Raw genomic sequence first — 24,369 nt, forward strand, 5'->3', positions numbered from 1 at the left:
GTGGTAAAAATGATGGAGACGACCTCCGATAGGGGGAAAAACGGGAAATGGCAGAACGGCTGAGGTTATGATTTCTATCAGACAGTCAAAAAGGCTGAGCAGCCTTGGGTACAGCAGGTGGCTGAGGCTTCTGCTGATTCCGAGGATGTTGCCTCTTGAGAGGCTGACGAATGGAAGGAGCCTGTTTTGGTGGAAAACACCTTTGGTAAATCAGAGGAGGGCGTGTAATGCGAGGAGGAGCCGGCTTCGGCGGAGAATGGATGCAAAACACTTCTTGTGGTCCGAAAGCTTCTTGGTGGCTGCCTCAATAGACTCTTCAAAGAGGTCATTGCCAGCGCAAGGAACATTAGCCAGCTGGTCCTGCAGGTTAGGATCCATGTCGATGGTCCGGAGCCACACCAGACGCCGCATGGCCACTGAGCAAGCAGTAGCTCGAGCAGACAGCTCAAAAGCATCATAAGAGGACTGAAGAAGCTGCACCGAAGTTGGGATAAGGATGCAAGGACTTCCTGATATTCAAAATGCGCACGAGAATCCAGATAAGGCATGAACTTTTGAAGGATGGAGAGAAAGAACTCAAAGTAGGTGATGAAATGAAAATTATAGTTGAGGATTAGGAGGTCATCATGGTGTTTTGGTAGATGCAACGACCAAATCTGTCCATCATTTTGCCTTCCTGCCCGGAGGAACAGTGGCATAGACTTGAGAAGGGTGAGATCATTTTAAAGAAGATTCAACCAGAAGGGATTGGTGAGACAACTGAGCATTGTCAAACTCCATGTGATGTACAGTCCTATATCTGGAATCCAATTTGCCTGGAACAGCTGGAATGGAATAAGGAGTTTCCAGACAGCAGACAAAAGTTTGATCCAAAAGCTTGTGAAGAGGAAGCTTGAGGGATTAAGTAGGAGATTGAGGAAGATGCATGGTCTCGAGATACTCCTTGGAAGATCCAGTGTCAAGTTGAATATCCAAATCAGCTGCCATCTGACGCAGAAAAGATGAAAAAGACAGCTGATCTGCCAAAGCCTGACCTCGAGAGGGACTTGAGGATGTCCAGGCAGCTTCTTGCTCCAATGAAGAAGGAGACCTGGATGGAGAAAAAGAACCCACCGGGTCTTCAAGATCCGGAAGCGGAAGGGTCAAAGCAGGTGGTGGGGAATATTGAAGAAAAGGCTGCTTCTGATGAGGCGAGGCATGCCTGGATGAATGCTTCGAAGAATGCCTCGATCTATGATGTGGGCTGTGCCTCGAAACAGGCCTCGACAATCGAGGAGAGCGTGTCCTCGCCAAAGCCCCCAGAGAATGGATAGGGCAGGAGGCTGTGGAACGAATCAGAGGCGGTTGAGTGGAAGAACCTCGAGGCACTCGCAAAGACTCTGCTCCTTGCATCGTGTGTATGGGTTCCAATGGAGGCATGGGCAAAGACTCTGCTCCTTGCGATGCATGCCGAGATGCCAGACCAGACACTCGCAGAGACTCTGCTCCCTGTAGAGAATGTGCGTACGACTGAGGCACAGGAGGCGGCTCGCCCTTGTGGGAAACCTCCACATGCCCAGGCTGGATTTGTGAGAGAAGCTTCGGCCCCATGGTAGTAAAGAGCTGAATGAATTGCTTCTCCAATAAGGTCTGGAAGGAAGCTGGCAAGGTTGGATCCGCGTCTCCAACGGGACCACCTGCAAGGGCTTCGTGCTCCCTCGAGGCTGTGTGAGAGTGCTTGGACTTAGAAGCCTTGGGCACTTTAAGCACCACCGGGGGAATGGGCTGCTGTGCTATCTGACCTGAAGAGACAGAGGAAGGCACTGCAGCAGGCGTCGAAGACATAGCCGGTACAAACGAGGCAGGTTTGATGAGGCTCGGAGCAGAAGCTGTGAAAGCCTGGATAGCATCAGATGATGTCGAGGGTGAAGCACCCTTCGAGGACGAAAGCTCCATCGAAGACTCCATGCTGAAAAGCTGCTCCCACAGGATGCAACGATGCTTGAAAACTCGAGACTTAAGTGTTGAGCAAGGCCGGCACGATTTTGGGAGATGTTGAGGCCCGAGACACCAAAGACAGCGTCAATGAGGGTCCGTCAGGGAAATCGCATGCTGACACTTGGAACACTTTTTAAAGCCGGTTGCAGGCCGAAAAAGCTCTGCTGCAAGATCGAAGCCGCGGGGCTGCGGCCACTTGGCCTGCCCGGTCGAACGAACGGAAGAATTTTTTATTTTTTTAAACAAGAAAACAACAAATAAAAACAGCGATTCTGAGAAAAATAACACAAAACCGTGGACAAAAGAAGGCACAAGTGAAAACACTTCACGCAGAGAGTCAAAGACGAACTTCTCAGTTCCGCGGAAAAGTAAGAACTGAGGAGACGCAGTAAGAACTGCGGGAAGGCACTCGCGCATGCGCGGTGCGGGCGACTCGAAACTTCAAGTTTATTCAAGCAAGTCTGCTTGTAAGGCGTCCGCATTGGGGCTCCGTTGGATCACGTCACCCCCTTGTGAGAATACCTGCCTGCTTGTCCTGGGATAATTGGTTGTACACAGAAGCAGGTGAAACAAATCAAAGTTTGTCTTTACATAAGCTCAGGGACACCACTTTGGACAGAACTAAATGTTTCAGTGCTAGGAAAATACCAGCATTTTCCACCCCCTTCTGCCCCAAAATGAAAGCATTCTAGCAACATTTAAAACAGGCCAAAAAAGCCCGAGGGAAAGATCAGGGGAATTGTGTAGGGTTCTCGTATAATGTGGATTTTCTTATTAGGCAAGCAATGTTAAGGAAAAAAAAAAGGGAGACTGACAAAGCAAGAGACAGGACTAAGGAGGGAAGGTAGGAGGCGAGGACAGCAAAGGCATCAGTGATTGTAGTGCCACAACTAGCTTGATAAAACATCACCACCCTCAACCTGTGCATGGGCATGGAGTTCACACTGTTGCCACCACTACTACTTTCAAGCTTCGGATAAGTAGGGGATGAGGAATGTGGTCTTGTTTTCTTCATCAACTGGCCCACATGAATTTGTGTGCGTTAATTTGGTGTTCACGTTGGATAAAAGTAAGCTAAGGTGTTCCCTAGTGTAAAGAGACTAAGTAAGTCTGCTCTCTCCTTACACAGTAAGACAGCAATTCTTGACTCAGCCCTCAGAACACCCCCAGCCAAATCTTCAGGACATGCATGAGAGATATGACATACAATGGAAACATCTCTCATGCATACCCGATAGTCTGGCTAAGGATCTTATTGGTTGGAAGGCAAATACATCTACTTCTCTGTTCCTCACACGTCTAATCTCCTTTTAGCATAAAGCGAGGCCCTACTGTCTTCTCCACACTTTCTCCTTATACAGAAGCTTTTCAGAATATCCACATTTCTGTGCACTTTCTCCATTGTATGCAAATTTTATCTCCTGCCTATCCAGTCTGGATGGAGAACTTCTGCCCTAAGGACAAGCCCCCACTCATTCTCCCTTTACTGTGAGAAGGCCCCAACTTTCCCTCCTCCCCTGCTCCCATTACCTGCAGTTGTTGGATCTCTTCGTAGGTTCTTTCCAGCTCAAATCTGGCAAATTGTTTGTGTAGACGGTACATCTGGATGGGATCCAGCACAGGATGGGCTGTAAAAGCATTTTTAAAATGCAGGTCGCTCACTCTTTCCAGATCCAGGTTCTTCCCCAGCTCAAAATAATGGTACTGAAGACCCTAAGGAGAGACGATGTGAACAGTTCAACATCTCAATATTGCCCCAATATACAAATAACATCCCTTTTGAATATCTGTTCCCAAATCTTTACAACCTTTGTTGTGCGTCTGTTCGTCTTATCGCATTGCCTTCCTTCATTCACCCTCTTTGTACCTCAATTCTTTTTACTTTTTAGAGCTCTTTAATGAACATGTCCAAAAATACATAGACAAAGAAAGTCAAACCACCAACTAGGATACACAAAAACTACAGGTAGGTTTCCATTTCTTCCTTTCAGAATTATCCACCAAAACAGTGGTTACAGCTACAGCCTCAACACCCTGAGGTTGTGGGTTAGAGAATGACACGGTGGCAGTTACCCGTGGCTAGCTGCGAATAACCTGCCAAAACAATGAGGAAAAGCAATTTTACTTACCGTAACAGTTGTTATCCAGGGACAGCAGGCAGCTATTTTCACTAATGGGTGACATGATCCAATGGAGCCCCGATACGGACGCCTCACAAGCAGTCTTGCTTAAACAAAACTCGAAGTTTTGAGTCGCCCGCACCGCGCATGCGCGAGTGCCTTCCCGCCCAGACCAGGGCGCGTCTCCTCAGTTCAGATAGCTAGCAGAGAAGCCAACCCAGGGGAGGTGGGTGGGACGTGAGAATGGCTGCCTGCTGTCCCTGGATAACAACTGTTACGGTAAATAACATTGCTTTATCCCAGGACAAGCAGGCAGGTATTCTCACTAATGGGTGACCTCCAAGCTAACCCTAGTGGGATGGTGGGAGAGTTGGCAACTTAGGAGAATAAATTTTGTAATACTGTTTGGCCAAACTGTCCATCCCGTCTGGAGAAAGTATCCAGGCAATAGTGAGAAGTGAAGGTATGAACCGAGGACCAAGTGGCAGCTTTACAAATCTCCTCAATCGGTGTCGATCTGAGGAAAGCTACAAAAACTGCCATAGCTCTGGCCTTATGGGCTGTGATTTTTTTGTCAAGTGGCAATCCAGCCTGGGCATAGCAGAATGAGATGCAAGCCGCCATCCAGTTGGAGATGGTGCGCTTGGAAACGGGGTGTCCCAACTTGTTCGGATCGAAGGAGATGAAAAGTTGAGGAGCAGTTCTGTGAGGTTTGGTGCGTTCTAGGTAGAAAGCCAAAGCATGCTTACAGACCAGAGTATGAAGAGCAGATTCTCCAGAGTGAGAGTGTAGCTTCGGGAAGAACACTGGCAGAACAATGGATTGGTTAAGATGAAATTCCGAGATAAATTTCGGGAGAAATTTCGGATGGGTGTGGAGAACCACCTTGTCATGATGGAAGACTGTAAAAGATGGGTCCGCGACCAAGGCTTGGAGTTCACTGACTCGTCGAGCGGAAGTGAAGCCAATGAGAAACACCACTTTCCAAGTGAGATACTTCAGGTGAGCCTTGTGAAGAGGTTCAAATGGAGGTTTCATAAGCTGTGAGAGAACAACATTGAGGTCCCAAACCACTGGAGGCAGTTTGAGGGGAGGATTGACATGGAAAAATCCTTTCATGAATCTGGAAACCACAGGATGAGCAGAGAGAGGTTTCCCTTGAAGAGGCTGATGGAAAGCAGCAATTGAACTGAGGTGGACTCGTATGGAGGAAGATTTGAGGCCAGACTGAGACAGGTGAAAAAGGTAGTCCAAAACTGAAGGCAAGGAGGAATGTTAAGGCTCCTGGCGCTGAGAGACAAACCAAACAGAGAATCTATTCCATTTTTGGTGGTAGCATTGTCTGGTAGCAGGCTTCCTTGAAGCTTCCAAGACATCCCTCACAGGTTGGGAAAACTGTAGAGGGGTTACGTTGAGGGGAACCAAGCTGTCAGTTGTAGAGACTGCAGGTTGGGGTGAAGTAGAGATCCCTGTTGCTGTGTAAGCAGAGATGGAAAAACTGGTAGCGGGTATGGCTCCCTGCTGCTGAGTTGAAGTAGAAGGGAGTACCAAGGTTGTCTGGGCCACCATGGAGCAATCAGGATCATGATGGCATGGTCTGACTTCAACTTGACCAGAGTCTTTTGAAAGAGAGGAAATGGCAGAAACGCATATAGAAAGCGATCTGTCCAGTCCAGGAGGAATGTATCTGCCTTGAGGCGCTGAGGGGTGTAGATCCTGGAGCAGAAGTGAGGCAGTTTGAAGTTGTAGGGGACTGTGAAGAGGTCTATCTGAGGCGTTCCCCACAGGGAGAAGATGTGATTAAGGGGCGTGGAGTTGAGGGTCCACTCGTGGGGCTGTAGAAGATGGCTCAAGCTGTCTATTAGGGCATTGTCCACCCCCTGAATGTAGATTGCTCTGAGGAAGGTGTTGTTGCGAGTCGCTCAATCCCACACTTTCAGATCTTCCTGGCAGAGGGAGGCCAATCCCGTGCCTCCCTGCTTGTTCACATAGTACATGGCGACCTGGTTGTCTGTGCAAATGAGGACAACCTGGTCGCGAAGGAGATGTTGAAAGGTGTGGAGAGCATTGAAGATCGCCCTGAGTTCTAGGAGGTTGATGTGGCACTGACGGTCCGTGCTGGTCCAGTGACCCTGGGTGCGGAGGCCGTCCAGATGAGCCCCCCAAGCATAAGTTGACGAGTCGGTCGTGAGGACTTTCTGATGGCGGGGGGTTTGGAACAACAAGTCTCTGGAGAGATTGGAGGATAGCATCCACCAGCGAAGAGACTGTTGCAGAGCAGGAGTGACCCGGCTGTGTTGAGTCAGAGGGTCGGACGTCTGGGACCACTGAGACGCCAAGGTCCACTGAGGCGTCCTGAGGTGAAGTCTGGCAAACGGAGTCACATATACTGTAGATACATAATATTCGTATGTATTGTACTGTTACCTAACAAATGTAAATTTTAATGTGTACATCGCTTTGAAGTTTGATTAAGCGATTCATCAAGATACCTAATAAACTTGAAACTAGAGGCCATGTGGCCTAGCAGGACCATCATCTGTCTCGCCGAGATGGAGGGGCGAGAGGACACTGAATGGCAGAGGTGAAGAAGAGCCTCCATGCGTGGGGGAGGGAGGAACGCTCGGAGTTGGGTAGTATCCAGGATCGCCCCAATGAAGAGGAGAGTCTGGAAGGGCTGTAAGTGGGATTTTGGGAAGTTTATCTCGAATCCCAGATGTTGTAATAACCAGATTGTCTTCTGGGTCGCGAGGGCGACTCCCTAAGACGTGGAATCCTTGATGAGCCAGTTGTCCAGGTAAGGAAACACCTGGAGGCCGTGGTTCCTGAGTGCTACGGCAACCACTACCAGGCACTTGGTGAATACTCTGAGGGATGAGGCCAGGCCGAAGGGAAGCACTCAGTATTGAAGATGGAGATGTCCCACCCGGAATCTGAGGAATCGGCGTGAGGCCGGATGAATGGGAATGTCAGTGTAGGCCTCCTTTAGGTCCAGAGAGCATAACCAGTCGTTCTGTTCAATGAGGGGATACAGGGATGCCAAGGTCAACATGCGAAACTTTTCCCTGACCAGACTCTTGTTGAGCACCCTGACGTCCAAAATGGGTCGCAGATCGCCTGTCTTCTTCGGGACAAGGAAGTACCGGGAATAAAACCCTTTGTTCTGTTGGTCCCGAGGGACCGGTTCGACAGCTCCGAGCTGAAGCAAGGCCTGTGCTTCCCGGAGAAGGAGGGTGGTGGTCTGCGTCAAGTTGGAAGGATACTCTCTTGGAGGATGTTCCGGAGGAACCTGATGGAATTGAAGGGAGTATCCCTCCTTGACGATGGAGAGGACCCAGAGGTCGGTGGTGATAGTTGTCCATCGATGGAAAAAATGGTGGATGTGACCTCCGATAGGTGGGGTTGCTGAAAAGGGTAGAATGACCGAGGTTATGCTCTCTTTGAGACAGTCAAAAGGGCTGAGGAGCCATAGGAACAGCAGATGGTTGATGCTTTTGCTGATGTTTCTGCGGGTGCTGCCTCTTCACAGGCTGCCGGATGGGGGGAGCCTGTTTCTGGGGGTAGCGCCGCTGGTAGATCAGCGGCGGGCGTGATTAACGAGAAGGAGCAGGCCTGGGCTTCGGACGCAGGATGGACTGGAATGATTTCTCATGGTCCGAGAGCTTCTTGATTACCGCCTCGATGGACTCATCAAAGAGGTCGGAGCCAGTGCATGGAACATTGGCAAGCCTGTCCTGGAGGTTGGGGTCCATGTCGATAGTCCTCAGCCACGCCAGCCAGCGCATAGCCACCGAACATGCTGCGGCCCAAGCCACGAGCTTGAAGGCATCGTAAGAGGACTGCATAAGCTGCACCCGGAGTTGGGATAACGAAGCCAGCGCGTCCTGGTACTCGAATTGTGCCCTAGGATCTACGTAGGGCGTGAATTTCTGGAGTACGGACAAAAGGAACTCCAAATATGTTGTGAAGTGGAAGTTGTAATTCAGGACTCTTGAGGCCATCATGGAGTTCTGGTAAACTCTCCTGCCGAACCAGTCCATGGTCTTTCCCTCTCTATCAGGTGGGACGGAGGCGTAGACCTGGGAGGGATGGGACCGCTTCAGTGAGGACTCCACTAGCAGGGAATGGTGGGAGAGCTGAGAGCCGTCGAACCCCTTATGATGAACAGTGCGGTATCTGGTGTCCAACTTACCCGGCACCGTGCAAAGGTCTGGTCCAGTAGCTTGTGTAAGGGAAGCTTTAGGGACTCTGCCAGTGGTTGAGGGAGGCGCATAGTCTCCAGGTATTCTTTCGCGAATTTGGACCCCGTATCCAGGGGAATGTCCATGTCAACAGCCATCTGTCGGAGGAACGAGGAGAAGGACAGTTGGTCGGCCGTTGCAAGGCCTCGAGACGGGCTCGAAGAGGTCGAGGTCTCCGGGTCCATTGGGGACAGGGATCAAGACGGTGAGAGGGATCCCATTGTGTCCTCGAGCTCCAGCATCGGTGGAGGAGTAGTGGTCGGTGGTGAATACTCCAGGTATGCTTGCTTCCAATGAGGCGAGGCCTGCCTGGACGAGTGCCTCGATTGGTGATGCGGGCTGGGTCTAGAGGTTGGTCTCGATGGGCGAGGCGAGTAGGTCTTCGCTGAGGCCCCCAGGTAGTGGATGAGGCTGGAAGCGGTTGATCGGAGCAGGGGTGGTTGCCGTAAAGACTCTGCTCCTTGCATCGAGTGAATCGGCTCCAACGGAGGCACTCGCAAAGACTCTGCTCCTTGCATCGAGTGAATCGGCTCCAACAGAGGCACTCGCAAAGACTCTGCTCCTTGCATCGAGTGCATCGGTTCCAATGGAGGCATGGTCAAAGACTCTGCTCCTTGCGATGCATACATTGTTGCCAGACACTCGCAGAGACTCTGCTCCCTGTTGAGAGTGTGTTCCCCACTGAGGCACTGGAGGGGGCTCGACCTCGCGGGAGGCCTCCACTTGCCCAGGCTGGATTTGGGAAAGAAGCTGAGGCTCCATCGTGGTAAAGAGCTCGATGAATTGCTTCTGTACCATGGTCTGGAACGAGGCCGGCAAGGATGGATCCGCATCTGAAATGGGACCACCTGTGCGGGCCTTGCGCTCCTTCTAAGTGCTTGGACTTAGAAGCCTTGGGCACTTTAAGCACTACCGGGGGAATGGGCTGCTGTGCTACCTGACCTGAAGAGACAGAGGAAGGCACTGCAGCAGGCGTCGAAGACAGAGCCGGAACAAACGAGGCAGGTTTGATGAGGCTCGGAGCAGAAATTGTGGAAGCCTAGACAGCATCGGATGAGGTCAAGGGCTAAGCATCCTTCGAGGACGAAAGCTCCATCGAAGACTCCATGCTGAAGAGCTGCTCCCACAGGATGCAACGACGCTTGAAAGCACGAGACTTAAGTGTTGAGCAAGGCCGGCACGATTTCAGGAGATGTTGAGGCCCGAGACACCAAAGACAGCGTCAATGAGGGTCCGTCAGGGAAATCGCGCGCTGGCACTTGGAACACTTTGTAAAGCCGGTTGCAGGCCGGGACATAGGCCGAAAAAGCTCTGCCGCAAGATCGAAGCCGCGGGGCTGTGGCCACGTGGCCTGCCCAGTTGAACGAACGGAATAATTTTTTTTTTTAAACAAAAAAATAACAAAGAATAACAGTGATTCTGAGAAAAAATAACCCAAAACCACGGACAAAAGAAGGCACAAGTGAAAACACTTCACGCAGAGAATCGAAGACGGACTTCTCGGCTCCGCGGAAAAGTAAGAACTGAGGATACGCGCCCTGCGCTGGGCGGGAAGGCACTCGTGCATGCGCGGTGCGGGCGACTCGAAACTTCGAGTTTCTTCAAGAAAGTCTGCTTGTGAGGCGTCCGCATCGGGGCTTCGTTGGATCACATCACCCACTAGTGAGAATATCTTCCTGCTTGTCCTGGGATAAACGTCGGTGTAGACTTCTGCGGATACCGCCGGGGAGGCAGGCTGTAGGACTTGGGCAGAGCGGGTTTCGCTTTAGCCTGGACCAAGGAAGCAAAGGAGCGTTCGTGTTCCGAGAGGCGTTTCGTGGCAGCCTCGATGGAATCATCGAACAGCTCATTCCCTATGCATGGAAAATTGGCCAACCGGTCTTGCAGGTTGGGGTCCATGTCGACAATGCGGAGCCACGCCAGACGACGCATGGCCACCGCGAAGGCCGAGACCCTAGACGACAGCTCAAATGCATCATAAGAGGCCTGAAACATGTACAGCCGAAGCTGCGACAGTGTATCCACAAGCCGGCGGAACTCCGCAAAGCGCGCAGAAGGCAAAGCGTCCTCGAAAGTTGACAGGGACTTGATGAACCACTTGAGATAAGACGTAAAGGTAAAGTTATAATTCAGGACTCGGTTCGCCATCATGGAGTTCTGATACAGGCACCGCTCGAACTTATCCATAGTCCTGCCCTCCCGGCCAGGCGGGACAGCGGCATAGACCTTGGATGGATGAGACTTTTTAAGGGTAGACTCCACTACCAAGGACTGGTGAGAGAGCTGCGCCTTCTCGAACCCTTTGCATGGCACCGTCTGGTACCGAGACTCCATGTCGGAGGGAATAGCCGGAATAGCATAGGGCGTCTCCAGATTGCGAAAGAAGGTCTGCTGCAAGACCGGATTCAGAGGCAGCCGCAGGGATTCCCTAGGAGGGTATGGTAGCTCCATCTCCTCCAAAAACTCCTTGGTATACCTGGAATCGGACTGAAGGTCCAGGTGCAAGGCCTTCCCCCATATCCAGCATAAATCTAGTGAAGGAAGAGGGCCTGCTCTCAAGAGTGCTCCCCAGGGGGAGTGGTGGAACGAGACCACAGGGCAGCCGAAAAGGAGGGGGAAGCCTCCCTAGAATAGTGTGGGGGAACATCCGTATCCAACAGCATGGATGCCAAAGAAGCTCCGCTGAAAGAACGAGGAGGCGTCGACGAGAGCTTGCTCCTCGAATTCCCCGGAGGTGAGGATCGCGAGGCAAGGACCGTCGAGGTCCGAGGACAGCACCCCGGAGAACCCCGGCCCGAAGACAAGCCTCGGGAAACCAAGGCCGGGTCTCCCGAGGTAGGCTCCTCCCGGATCGGGGAGTCCAACTGGACCGGCGACCTCAACAAACTCGGGTTGGACAGAGTGAGGTCCAAGGTCTTAATGGAGCCCGTAGTGTGAGGACCCAGGGACCTGCCCCTCCTCGGGGCGGAGTCCCGTGGACGTTTCGCAAGGCACCTCGACCGGTGCCTCGACCGAGGCCGGCTCGAGGGAGAAACGTGCCTCGATGGAAGAGGCGAGGAATCCGACGAGGATAGACACCGAGATCGACGTGCCGTGTCTTGAGAAGTCTTGACACGGCGCTCGGGCTGGTCCACCGCTCGCGAGGTCAAAGCAAGCTACGCCAACGCCGAGGAGAGCTCCGAGGAGATGATAGCCTTCAGCACCTCCTCAAACATCGACACCGTGACCATATTCGGCCGGGCAGGTGCAGCAGTGCGTTCCACCGAGGGCGACCTCGAGGATGAGCATTCCCGTGTGGTGGAAGCACGCTTGGAGGGTTTAGAGGATGGTCACGTCGAGGCCAGCGGGACTACACTCACCGCCTGGATGGCCAGACTCTCCGAGGAAGGCTTCTTCGGTAGCGGAGCTGAACCTGAAGGAGGAAGAGGGGACTTACCCGGAGCCGAGGTCTTCGAGGTCGAGGGAGACTTGCCCGGGGCCAAGGTCTTCGAGGTTGAAGCAGGGGCGGCCTCCATGGCGAAAAGCTCCGCAATCTTGGCCCTATGCCGCCGAAGAGCCCGAGGTTGAAGCGTGGCACAGCGAGGACAGGAATCCGTCGGGTGATCAGCACCCAGGCACAGGATACACCAGCGGTGCGGGTCAGTGATGGAGATAACCCGACCGCACTGAGAGCACTTTTTAAACCCGGTGAGAGGCCGGGACATAAGGTTAGACAGCCGCAGTCACTCGAGACCAAGCGGCCACGGCGAACCGGGAGTTCCCGGTTGCCGAACCAAAAACAAAAAACGAAAATTAAAGAAAAGAATCAACGAACAACGCACACAGCGACTCCCGTAGGAAAACAAGAAAGCCGCGGTGAACTAAGAACTAAAGACCACGAGGAGGGGATGCGCCCTCTAGTGGAGCAGGTAGGCACGCATGCTGGGCAGCACTAGCAAACTTTGAGATCTTAAATCAAGTTTGCTTGAAAAGCTGTCCGCGACGGAGCTCCGTGGATGACGTCACCCACATGTCGAAAATATGCTGCCTGCTTGTCCTGGGATAAACAAATGCATTTCTTCCTGAACAGATATTCCCCCTACCGTTGTTGTCTCTCTCCCTCCATGCTGTGCCTTGCCTTCTGATCTTGCCCCCGTGTTATCGGTGCGATTAATGTGGCGTCTTCGGGCCGGTTCCCTGAGTGCTGCAGTGCACAAACCTGTGGGAAAAGGCTCCTACGCACATCCTGCGCCTAAACTGTAAGCCTTTCCTCTGACACAGCACTCAAGGAGCCGGTCGTAGATGCCGCATTGATCACACCGTGGGCCAATGGCTAAAGAACACTGTCTTCTGCCCGATGGACATGCCAGTCCTGTGGACTGGCAGAAAATTTCTGCAGACTGGCACCAGTCCATAAACCGGCGGTTGAAGAACACTGCTCTAGGCCAGTGTTTTTCAACCTTTTTCCACCTGTGGACCGGCAGAAATAAAAGAATTATTTTGTGGACCAGCAAACTACTAGGACTAAAATTTAAAAACCCCGTTTCCGCCCCATCTCCGTCCACACAAATCATCTGATCCTATCCGCACAAGCCTCAGTTATGATTTTATATTAAATGTATTTTATTAAAGTATAAAAAGAAACAATATTCTGTACAATTGTCATTTTATAAATACAAATAATACAGAGCAAGTATAAACAAAACCCCTGTCTCCCCTCCCCTTCACATATATCCCCTCTACTATCAAGAAAACTGAACAAGCCAAATTATTACTGAATGTTACACAGAAATATCATGCTAACAGAATACTGCAGTCACACATGACAGGAATAGTGTTAGGGGAAAGCAACTAGGGCAACTGCCCCCTGGTCAGAGAGCACCCTAGGCCAGCTGGAAGCTAAAGAAGCACTGCCTGGGCTTTGCAGTCCCCAGTTATGTCTAACACCAGCTCTAGCAGGATATATATTTCAAATCTGAGGCGATGAGGAGTGTAGATCCTGGAGCATAACTGAGCCAGCTTGAAGTTGTGGGGGGCTGCAAAGAGGTCTATCTGCGGCGTTCCCCACAGGGAGAAGATGTGATGAAGGGGCGTGGAATGGAGAGTCCATTCGTGAGGCTGCAGAAGACGACTCAAGTTGTCCGCCAAGGCATTGTCCGCCCCCTGAATGTAGACAGCTTTGAGGAAGGTGTTGTGGCGAATCACCCAATCCCAAACTTTCAGAGCTTCCTGGCAGAGGGAGGCCGATCCCGTGCCTCCTTGCTTGTTGACATAATACATGGCGACCTGATTGTCCGTGCGAATGAGGACCACCATGTCGTGAAGCAGATGCTGAAAAGCAGTGAGAGCATTGAAAATCGCCCTGAGTTCCAGTAGATTGATATGGCACAGACGATCCGCACTCGTCCAATAGCCCTGGGTGCGGAGACCGTTCAAATGAGCCCCCCCCCAAGCATAGTTCGAGGAGTCGATCGCAAGGACCTTCTGATGGGGAGGCATGTGAAACAGCAAACCTCTGGAGAGATTGGAAGAGAGCATCCACCAGCGAAGCGACTGTAGCAGAGCAGGAGTGACCTGAATGTGTCGAGTCAGAGGGTCGGAGATCTGCGATCATTGAGACGCCAGGGTCCACTGAGGAATCCGCAGGTGAAGTCTGGCAAAAGGAGTCACGTGAACTGTAGAGGCCATGTGGCCCAGAAGCACCATCATGTGTCTCGCCGAAATGGAAAAGTGAGAGGAGACCGAGTGACAAAGATGAAGAAGAGCCGCCAGGCGTTGAGGAGGAAGGAACGCTCTGAGCTGAATAGTATCCAGAACAGCTCTGATAAAGGGAAGAGTCTGGGAAGGTTGAAGATGGGATTTGGGAAAGTTCATCTCGAATCCCAGACTCTGCAGGAACCAGATCGTCCTCTGGGTTGCCTGGACGACACCCTGAGCCGTGGAATCCTTGATGAGCCAGTCGTCGAGGTAGGGAAATACCTGAAGACCATGGTTCCTGAGTGCTGTGGCCACCACAACCAGGCACTTGGTGAAGACTCTGGGTGACGAAGCCAGGCCGAAAGGGAGCACTCTGTATTGAAGATGAAGATGTCCCACCCGAAATCTGAGGTATTGACGGGAGACTGGATGGATGGGAATATGAGTGTAGGCCTCCTTGAGATCCAGAGAGCATAACCAGTCGTTCTGCTCGAGGAGGGGATAGAGAGAAGCCAGGGTCAACATGCGAAACTTCTCCCTGACCAGAAACTTGTTGAGCACCCTGAGGTCCAAAATAGGACGCAGGTCGCCCGTCTTCTTCGGAACAAGGAAGTACCGGGAGTAAAAACCCTTGTTCTGTTAGCCCACAGGGACCGGCTCGACGGCACGAAGCCGGAGCAATGCCCGAGCTTCCTGAAGAAGGGCGGTCTGGGTTAAGTTGGAAGAATACTCTCTTGGAGGATGTTCCGGAGGAACTTGATGGAACTGAAGAGAGTATCCCTCTCTTACGATGGAAAGGACCCAGAGGTCAGTTGTAAAAGTCGTCCATCGATGGTAAAAGTGATGGAGACGACCTCTGATGGGAAAAAACGGGGAGGGCAGAACGATGGAAGTTATGCTCCCTACGAGACAGTCAAAAAGGCTGAGGAGCCTTGGGGATAGCAGAAGGCTGAGGCTTTTGTTGGGGTTTCTGCTGGTGCTGCCTCTTCACAGGTTGACGGATGCTGTGCGCCTGCTTCGGCGGGTAGCGCCTCTGATAGATCATAGGCGGGCGAGACGGACGAGCAATAGCAGGCTTGGGCATCTGGCGGAGAAAAGATTGAAAAGACTTTTCATGTTTCAACAGCTTCTCCGTTGCCGCCTCGATGGACTCGTCGAAAAGGTCTGCTCCCGCACAGGGAACGTTCGCCAGCCTGTCCTGGAGATTCGGGTCCATATCAATGGTTCCGAGCCACGCCAGACGTCTCATGGCCACCGAACAAGCAGCAGCTCTGGCCAAGAGTTCAAAAGCGTCGTAAGACGATTGAATCTTCTGCAGGCGAAGTTGGGACAACGACGCCAGGACTTCCGAGTACTCGAAGCGAGCCTGAGAGTCTAGATATGGCAAAAACTTTTGTAGAATGGAGAGAAAAAACTCAAAGTAGGTCACAAAATTAAAACTATAATTCAGGACTCGAGAAGCCATCATCGAGTTCTGGTAGATGCGCCTGCCAAATCTGTCCATGGTTTTGCCCTCCCGGCCAGGAAGAGTGGAGGCATAGACCTGGGAGGGATGAGACCGCTTCAAGGAGGACTCAACCAAGAGGAACTGGTGAGAGAGCTATGCCCCGTCGAAGCCCTTATGGTGCACCGTGCGGTACCTGGTATCCAACTTCCCGGGGACAGCAGGGATTGAGTAAGGAGTCTCGAAGTCTGGTCCAGAAGCTTATGGAGAGGTAGACGAGGAGACTCAGCAGGAGGTTGGGGAAGATTCATCGTCTCCAAATACTCCTTAGAAAACTTGGAACCCGAATCCAGGGTAATATCCAGATCCACCGCCATCTGCCGCAGGAAGGATGAGAAAGATAACTGGTCAGCCAGGGCCGGGCCTTGAGACGAGCTCGAAGAAGTCGAGGCGGCCTGATCCGCTGAGGCCGAGGACCAGCAGGGAGAGAACAATCCCACGATGTCCTCAAGTTCCGGCATAGGAGGAGGAGGCGAGTAATCCGGTGAAAACTCCCTAAAGGGCTGCTTACAATGAGGCGAGGCATGCCTCGAAGAATGCCTCGATGAATGTCTCGAGCGACGACCCGAACTGTGTCTAGAAGCAGGCCTCGAGCGTCGAGGCGAGCGAAGCCCAGACGAGGCAGCCATCAAGTAGATGGGGCTGGAGGCTGTGGATTGAAAGAGGCCCCTTGAGGCACTCCCCAAGGCTCGAGGCTCGGCATCGAGGAAGGTTCCGCTCCAGGCTAGGTGGAGGATTCTGCGCCATGCATCGAGTGTATCAGTTCCAAAGGTGGCATGGGCAAAGACTCTGCTCCTTGCGAGGCATGCCCCGAAGCCAGACCAGACACTCGCCGAGACTCTGCTCCCAGCAGCGAGAGTGTGCGTCGAGGAGGCACCGGAAGCGGCTCAACCTCGCGGGAGGTTTCCGCGTGCCCAGGCTGGATTTGGGAGAGAAGCGTCGGCCCAATCTTAGTAAAGAGCTTGACAAATCGCTTCTCCATCATGGCATGGAACAAAGCCAGCAAAGATGGATCCGCATCCGCAATGGGACCTCCAGCACGGACATCGCTAACTCGGCTGCCAGGGGGCTTGGGCTTAGAAGCCTTGGGCACCTTGAGCACCATTGGAGGAATGGGAGGCTGCGTTACCTGACCTGAGATGGCGGAAGGCACCGCAGCAGGCGTCGGAGTCGAAGCCGGCACGAACGAGGCAGGCTTGAGCAGACTCGAGGGCAAAGAGGTTGAAGCAGAAGTCGAATGCGTGGCGCTCTGCGATGAGGGCAGCTCCGGGGACGCCTCCATGCTGAACAGCGACTCCCACAAAATGCAGCGACGCTTAAAAGCACTTGCTGTAAGTGGAGCAAGGCCGGCACGATTTTGGGAGATGTTGAGGCCCGAGACACTGAAGACAGTGTCGATGAGGGTCCGTCAACGAAATCGCACGCTGGCACTTGACACACTTTTTAAAACCGGTGACAGGGAGGGGGGCATGGCCGTGCAGAGCACAGGGAAGACGTGTTCTCTCTGAGCTCCGAAGTTCTCCCTCCAAATCAGCCCTTTTGAACTAAATTCTATGAGCGGATTTATCCAAGCGCTAGACCACTGCTGCCCTCGGGTCTATAGAGAAATTTGTGCTCAAAAACAGCACTGATATGGCAACAAAAAGTGGCAGGAAGGAGCGGGAAGGGCTAAAATCGGGCCCAGGGCCTGATGGCGGGCCAGGCAGAAGCACCAGACCTCGTGGGTGAGTATATGGTATCACGGCTCACGGATGCCATGGTTCTAGCTCTGGGTTCCCGGCTTGATAAAGTTCAGGAATCGTTGGGAGACGCTTTCTACTTCTGTGGCTGATTTTAACACACGAGTGACTGAGGTGGAACACTGTGTGGGCACTGCGGAGGACGCGATTACCCAGGTGCAGGAGGAGCTATGCCAGCTTAAAAGCACGGTGGTGAGTGCCACCGACAAACTGGACGATTTGGAGAACCGCTCAAGGCGCAATAATTTGCATCTGGTGGGTATTCCAGAAACCATTTCGGATGCGGATCTCCTGCCTGCCCTGGAGAAATGGCTGGCTGAGGAATTACTGGTTTCCCCTGCTTTTGGCCCGCTTCGCATTGAGAGGGCCCATAGACTGGGCAGGAAGCAGGAGGGGATGGCAAAACCACGAGTGGTGATAGTTCGTATATTGAATTTTGCCATAAAAGATCTGCTCCTTAAAAATTTCCGCCAGCGAAAAGATTTTCAGTTTCAAAACCATCGTATCCTGTTTTTCAAAGATTACTCAGCACAGGTGGCTGCTCTTCGACCAGGCTTTTCGCCAATCTGCACTGCCCTCACGGAGAAGAAGATTCGATTCACATTGCAATTCCCTGCTAAGCTCCGGGTTATCCACAATGGCACACCGGTGGTGTTTGAAACATGTGCGGTGGCCAGAACCCATCTGACCACGTGGTTCCCTGACCTGATGCCGGGAGCTTGATCAGCCTTTTTTGTCTCTGCGGAGGGTATGCACATTTGACTCGGAGACCCTGGAGAGTGAGGGAGACTTCTACTTGGGGAATCCGGTTTGGGACCTGGACTATGTTTACTTTATTCCAGTTTATGCAGGTTTGATGTGACATTTTTGTCTTGCTGCTGCTGCAGCGCTTTGCCTTCTTATTGACATTTTTATTTCTTTATTTTTGCTCCCCTGCTTGCATTGGCTATGTATCCTCTACACTGACAAGGACTCAGTGGGGGTGGGGAACTGTTTTTTGATATATATGTTCTATTTCAAACATTGTCTTTAATTTTTTTCCTTCTTGGAAGCTTGGGCTCTGTTTTTCAGGGGCTGTGAGGGGGGGCTTCTGGCCACATGGAGTCCTTCTTGGTGTGGTGGTTTTTGGTCTGTTGGGGGGGGATGGGTGGGAGGAGGGAGTGGGGAGTTCAGGGGGGGGGGAGGGGGGAGGCTCCTGACCTGTGTGTATGTTGTTGATTCATGTGAGGAAGTGATGTGGAGACTGGGCTGCTGGGGGATGGGCTGGGACTCTCGGCAGCTGTTTTGTGCTCTTTTTCTCTTTTGGTATATCTGGTTCTTTTTTTTTCTTATGCCTGTTAAGAAGGGTTTGAGGTGTGTGTCATGGAATGTATCTGGTATCAATTCTCCTATCAAGAGAACTAAGATCTTGCAGAGCCTAGCCAGACATCAGGCTGATGTAGCTGGACTGCAGGAGACTAAGCTCACTGAACGGGAACATAGTAAATTGTGTCAATCCTGGGTGGGGCAGTGTTACTCGGCCTCTTCCTCCAAAACTAGGGCTGGGGTGGCACTGTTGATCCGCAAATCGGTGTCTTTTACTGCATCTAGGGTCCTCTCAGATCCAGAGGGACACTATGTTATTGTCCAGGGTTCTCTTAATCGGCGCCCTGTAATTTTGATGTCCGTATACGCACCCAACAGTGCACAGCGGTCCTTTTATAGGACACTATTGGGGGTACTGCTGTCTGTATCACAAATCCATGAGTCTCAGAAAATCTTTTTGGGGGATTTTAACTCTATACTAGATCCGCTTCTGGATTCCTCTAAGGGATCAACTCACACCTCCGGTAGGTCCGATAATGGGCTTGCCACTTGGTTGGAGGCTTTGGATCTAGTGGATGTCTGGCGGACCCTACACCCAGGGGAGCGGGATTTCACTCATACGTCTAAAGTGCATAATTCCTCCTCTAGAATAGATTAAATTTTCCTCTCGCGCTCCTTCTTTTATGCGGTTCATGCGGCTGAGATTGGAGCACTGGATCTCTCGGACCATACCATGGTGTGGATGGACATCAGCTTCTCGGCTGGCGCCCTGGGGGGAGGGAAGCACTGACGATTCCCGATAGCGCTTTATTTGGACCCGGACTTTAAATCTTACTTGGAGCAGCAGTGGCGGGACTATGTGGAATTTAATGGGGACCATGTGGATAATGGAACTTTATTTTGGGAGGCTGCCAAGGCAGTGCTCCGAGGGGCTGTGATAGCTTACTGCGCACGACGTAAGAAAATGCTAGCGGAAAAAATCTTGGTTCTTGAACGCAAGGTGCGGGATAGTAGACTTTTGGTCCTTCAGAATCCTACCCTGTCTCATAAACATGCTTTTCAGACGGCCCAGTCAGCACTCCATGCACTTCTTCATGAGAGAGCCCACAAATCCCTTTTCTATTATAAGTACCGACTACATCGTTTTGGTAATAGGCCACGTAGAATGTTTGCCCAGATGACTAAGGCGCGGCGAGGTGCCAATTTGATTACCTCGCTTAAAGATGATGGGGGAAGGTTGGTCCCGGATCAGTCTCAGGTGGAACAGCTATTTGTCACCTTTTATAGCTCTCTATATACTGCGGAAGTAGTAGGTCGGGAATCTCAGATTCAGGCATTTTTGGAATCTTTGCCCTTACCAAAACTATCAGCGCCGGACTTGGAGGTCTTGGCTTCCCCTATAACCCGAGAGGAGGTGCTGGGTGTTCTCAAGCATCTACCTCTTTGTAAATCTCCAGGCCCGGACGGCTTTGGGGGGGAATTCTATCGTCTTCTTCAGGGGTATGTGGCTGATCCGTTACGGGGCTACTTTGAAAGTGCGGCAGAGGTAGGGCAGTTTCCTCTTGGAGCGAATCTAGCGCTGATTACTGTATTGCCTAAACTGGGAAAAGACCCCTTGCTTGTGGGATCCTATAGACCTATCTCGCTTATTAATGTTGATCTAAAAATTTTAGCTCGGGTTCTGGCTAACCGTTTGGCCCAGTTTGTTCCCTCTTTGGTGGGTGCAGATCAGGTAGAACATAAGAAGCGCCATCTCCGGAACAGACCCTAGGTCCATCAAGTCCGGCGATCCGCCCACGCTGAGGCCCCGCCAGGTGTACCCTGGCATAGTTTTGGTCCCCATATCGCTCCAAGCTTCTCGTAAAGAGAAGTGCATCTAGCCTACCCCTACCCATGTCACTTCATGCCACTCATAAGGAGATGTACATCTAACTTACCCTTAAATCCTAGAATGGTGGATTCCGCAATTACCTCTTCTGGGAGAGCATTCCAGGTGTCCACCACTCGTTGTGTGAAGCAGAACTTCCTGATATTTGTCTTGAATTTGTCCCCCCTTAGCTTCAGCCCATGTCCTCTTGTCCGTGCCACATTGGACATTGTAAATAACGTTTTTTTCTGCTCTACCTTGTCGATTCCTTTCAGTATTTTGAATGTCTCGATCATATCCCCTCGTAGTCTCCTTTTCTCAAGGGAGAACAACCCCAGTCTCTTAAGTCTTTCCTCGTAATCCAGGTTCTCCATACCTTTCACCAGCTTTGTTGCTCGTCTCTGCACCCTCTCTAGCAGTATGATATCCTTCTTTAGGTATGGAGACCAATGCTGGACGCAGTATTCCAAGTGTGGTCTGACCATCGCTCTATAAAGTGGCATTATGACTTTCTCCGATCTACTCGTGATTCTCTTCTTTATCATGCCTAGCATTCTATTCGCGTTCTTCGCTGCCGCCGCACATTGCACCGACGGCTTCAGTGTCCTATCGATTAATACTCCCAGGTCCTTTTCCTGTTCAGATTTTCCCAGAGTTGCACCTGACATACTATACTTGTGTTCTTTATTTTTTCTGCCTAAGTGCATCACTTTGCATTTTTCTACATTAAACTTCATCTGCCATTTATCTGCCCAATTCTCCAATCGGTTCAAGTCACTCTGGAGTTCTTCACTGTCCTTCTGCGATTTGATGGCCCGGCATAGCTTTGTGTCATCTGCAAACTTGATGATCTCACTGGATGTTCCATCCTCTAGGTCATTGATGAAGATATTAAATAAGATGGGCCCAAGTACCGAGTACTGGGGCACACCGCTAGTCACATTTTCCCAGTCCGAGAACTTCCCATTTATGCCCACTCTCTGCCTTCTGTTCTCCAGCCATTTGCCTATTCATCTTAGTATATCTCCTTCTATTCCATGGCCCTGCAGTTTCCTGAGGAGTCTTACATGTGGAACTTTGTCGAACGCTTTCTGAAAATCCAAGTATATAATATCCACCGGTTCTCCTTTATCAATTTGTCTGTTCACTGTCTCAAAAAATTGAAGTAGGTTCGTCAAGCATGACTTCTCTTTCCTGAATCCATGTTGGCTGGCTTTCATCAGGTCGTGTGTGTCTAGATGCCGGGTTATGCTATCCTTGATCAGCGCCTCAACCATCTTCCCAGGGACCGACGTGAGACTCACAGGTCTATAGTTGCCCGGTACTCCTCTTGATCCTTTTTTGAATATCGGCGTGACGTTTGCTATCTTCCAGTCGTCTGGTATCTGCCCTGTTTTGATTGACAGATTGGCAAGTTTTTGGAATAGTTCTCCGATTTCCACTTTTAGCTCTTTCAAGACTCTCGGATGAATTCCATCCGGTCCAGGGGATTTGTCGCTTTTGAGTTTGTCGATCTGGCGGTATATCTGGTCCAAGTCCACGTCTACTGTGGTAAGGCTGTCCTCTGTTACTCCTTTGAACACTTTCACTGCTTCTGGAATTGTTGCAGTGTCTTCCTTTGTAAAGACAGACGCAAAGAATGAATTTAGTCTGTCTGCGATTTGTTTGTCTTCCTTGATGTACCCTTTCCTTCCCTGGTCGTCCAGCGGTCCCACCGCCTCATTTGCGGGTTTTCTCCCTTTCACGTACTTGAAGAAGGGCTTGAAGTTTTTGGCCTCCTGCGCTATTTTCTCCTCTTAGTCCTTTTTGGCATCCCTCACCGCCCTGTGACACTTCTTCTGATCACCCTTGTGTTTGTTCCAAGTTTTGAATGTTTTCGAGCGTTTCCATGCTTTGAAGGAGTCCTTCTTTTCTTTTATGGCTTCCTTCACCTCTTTAGTAAGCCACGCCGGCTCTCTTTTGCCTTTGGTTTTCTTTGCTTTGGATATCCTCGGAATGTAGAGGCTTTGTGCTTCCATAATAGTATTTTTCAGAAGGGACCATGCCTGTTCTACCGTTTTGACTTTGCCCATTTTTTTCTTGATCCATTGTTTCACCATGGCTCTCATGCTATCATATCTTCCCCTTTTGAAGTTTAAAGTTGTGGTTGAGGTTTTGGTACTTTTCCCCTTCCCGACATCGAGTCTGAAGTTCATCATGTTGTGATCGCTTGTCCCCAGCGGGACCGTGACTTCTACTTCCTTTGCTGGCCCCGTAATGCCAAGTCCAAGGTGACGTTTCCTCTTGTCGGCTCTCCCACCAATTGTTCCAGAAAGCAGTCCCCTAGCACTTCCAGGAACATTGCCTCCTTGCCACAATTTGAAATTCCCAGGTTCCAGTCTATTCCAGGAAAATTGAAATCCCCCAAGATTATGACATTACCTGTCTTACATTCGTGTTTAATTTCCTCTATCATTTCCACGTCTGTTTCTTCCATTTGTCCTGGCGGTCGATAGTAAAGGCCAATCTTTGTGTCAGCTCCGTTGTGTCTGGGAATCTTTATCCAGAGGGATTCCAGCTTCTCTTTCTCTTCTGTCATAGTCTCTCTCACAGATTCTATTTCTTCAAGAACATATAGTGCAACACCTCCACCTTTCTGCACCTTTTGTGCGGGGGCGATTAGCAGGTCAGAATATTAGGAAGCTCATCCTTGCTTTGGCCCATTGTGTTTCTCGGCAGCAACCAGCGCTGGCTATTAGTTTTGATTCCGAAAAAGCCTTTGATAGAGTAGAGTGGGCTTTTTTATTCCCCTTGTTGCGATATTATGGCTTGGAGGGGTTCTTTATGAGAGCTCTTGGGGCCTTTTATTCTCACCCAGTGGCGGCCGTATTGGTTAATAGGGTAGCTTCTCCGGACTTTGTGCTCCAGCGGGGCACTTGCCAGGGCTGCCCCTTGTCCCCTCTGCTTTATATATTGTTTTTGGAGCCTTTGTTGATTTCCCTTCGATGCCATCCTCAGATAGCTGGAGTAGAGCTGGGGAATTCCTCTTTGCGTTGCATGGCTTTTGCCGATGATATTATGGTAATGTTGACTGACCCGGTTTCAGGCCTCCCTAGATTATTGGAGATGTTTCACCGGTTTGGGGAAATCTCGGGCCTAAAACTCAATGTGTCTAAATCGGAGGCGCTTCCTCTTCATATAAGTATCTCGCATGCGTGGGCTGATTTCCCGCTTCGGGAAGCACCACAGCAGGTAAAATATCTGGGGGTTCTGATACCGTCATCCCTCACGCGACTCTATGAGATCAATGTGAAGCCCCTGCTCCGGAGCACGGTTGAGCTCCTCCGCTTGTAGGGTGATTTGCCGGTATCCCTTGTGGGGCGTATATTTTTGTACAATATGATGATTGTCTCTCAGTGGCTTTATCTGTTTCAAACTCTTCCGTTGTGGATGCGGACCGGGGACTTAGCTCTGTTGTATAGTGCTTTGAGGACTTTCTTGTGGCGTGGGCGCCAGCCTCGGCTATCTCTTCGTATTTTGATGTTGCCTGAGTCACAGGGGGGATTTGGACTGCTAGACATTCGCGCCTATAATCTGGCATGTGGGACTAGATTGATTCGGGACTGGTGTATGGAGAGCTCCTCTTTTTTAATGTTTTCCGTGGACAGGAATTTTTTACACCCTATCTCTGGTTTGTTTTTGTTACATGCTCCAGCTGCCCAGTTGGACTCCGTCTACCGGGGACATGTCGTTTGGTCTTATATGAGACACATTTGGAAATTACTTTGTAAGCATCTGGGCATCAACTCTAACATAACTCCTCTTCTCCCGTTGGTGGGTAATTTGCATTTTAAACCGGGCAGTGACAGCAAGGTGTTTAGGTTTGGATCCGGTTTTCTATGGTGTATTCTAATGTATGTTATAGTATTGGGGTGCTACGATATGTCCTGGGGGGGGGGGT

At 51.0% G+C, this 24,369-nt stretch overlaps 1 protein-coding gene across 2 annotated transcripts in view; it reads right to left on the reverse strand.

The window, feature by feature from the left end:
• Nucleotides 1-24,369, reverse strand: part of CHPF (chondroitin polymerizing factor) — a 50,687-nt gene that overhangs the window by 16,539 nt on the left and 9,779 nt on the right. For both annotated transcript variants that reach the window (XM_033944863.1, XM_033944864.1), the window contains exon 3: nt 3,508-3,690. In XM_033944863.1, the coding sequence (XP_033800754.1) occupies nt 3,508-3,690 (183 nt within the window). The remainder of the gene's footprint in view (nt 1-3,507; nt 3,691-24,369) is intronic.

The sequence above is a fragment of the Geotrypetes seraphini genome, chromosome 5 (genome assembly GCF_902459505.1).
Source record: "Geotrypetes seraphini chromosome 5, aGeoSer1.1, whole genome shotgun sequence".
Taxonomy (NCBI): Eukaryota; Metazoa; Chordata; class Amphibia; order Gymnophiona; family Dermophiidae; genus Geotrypetes; species Geotrypetes seraphini.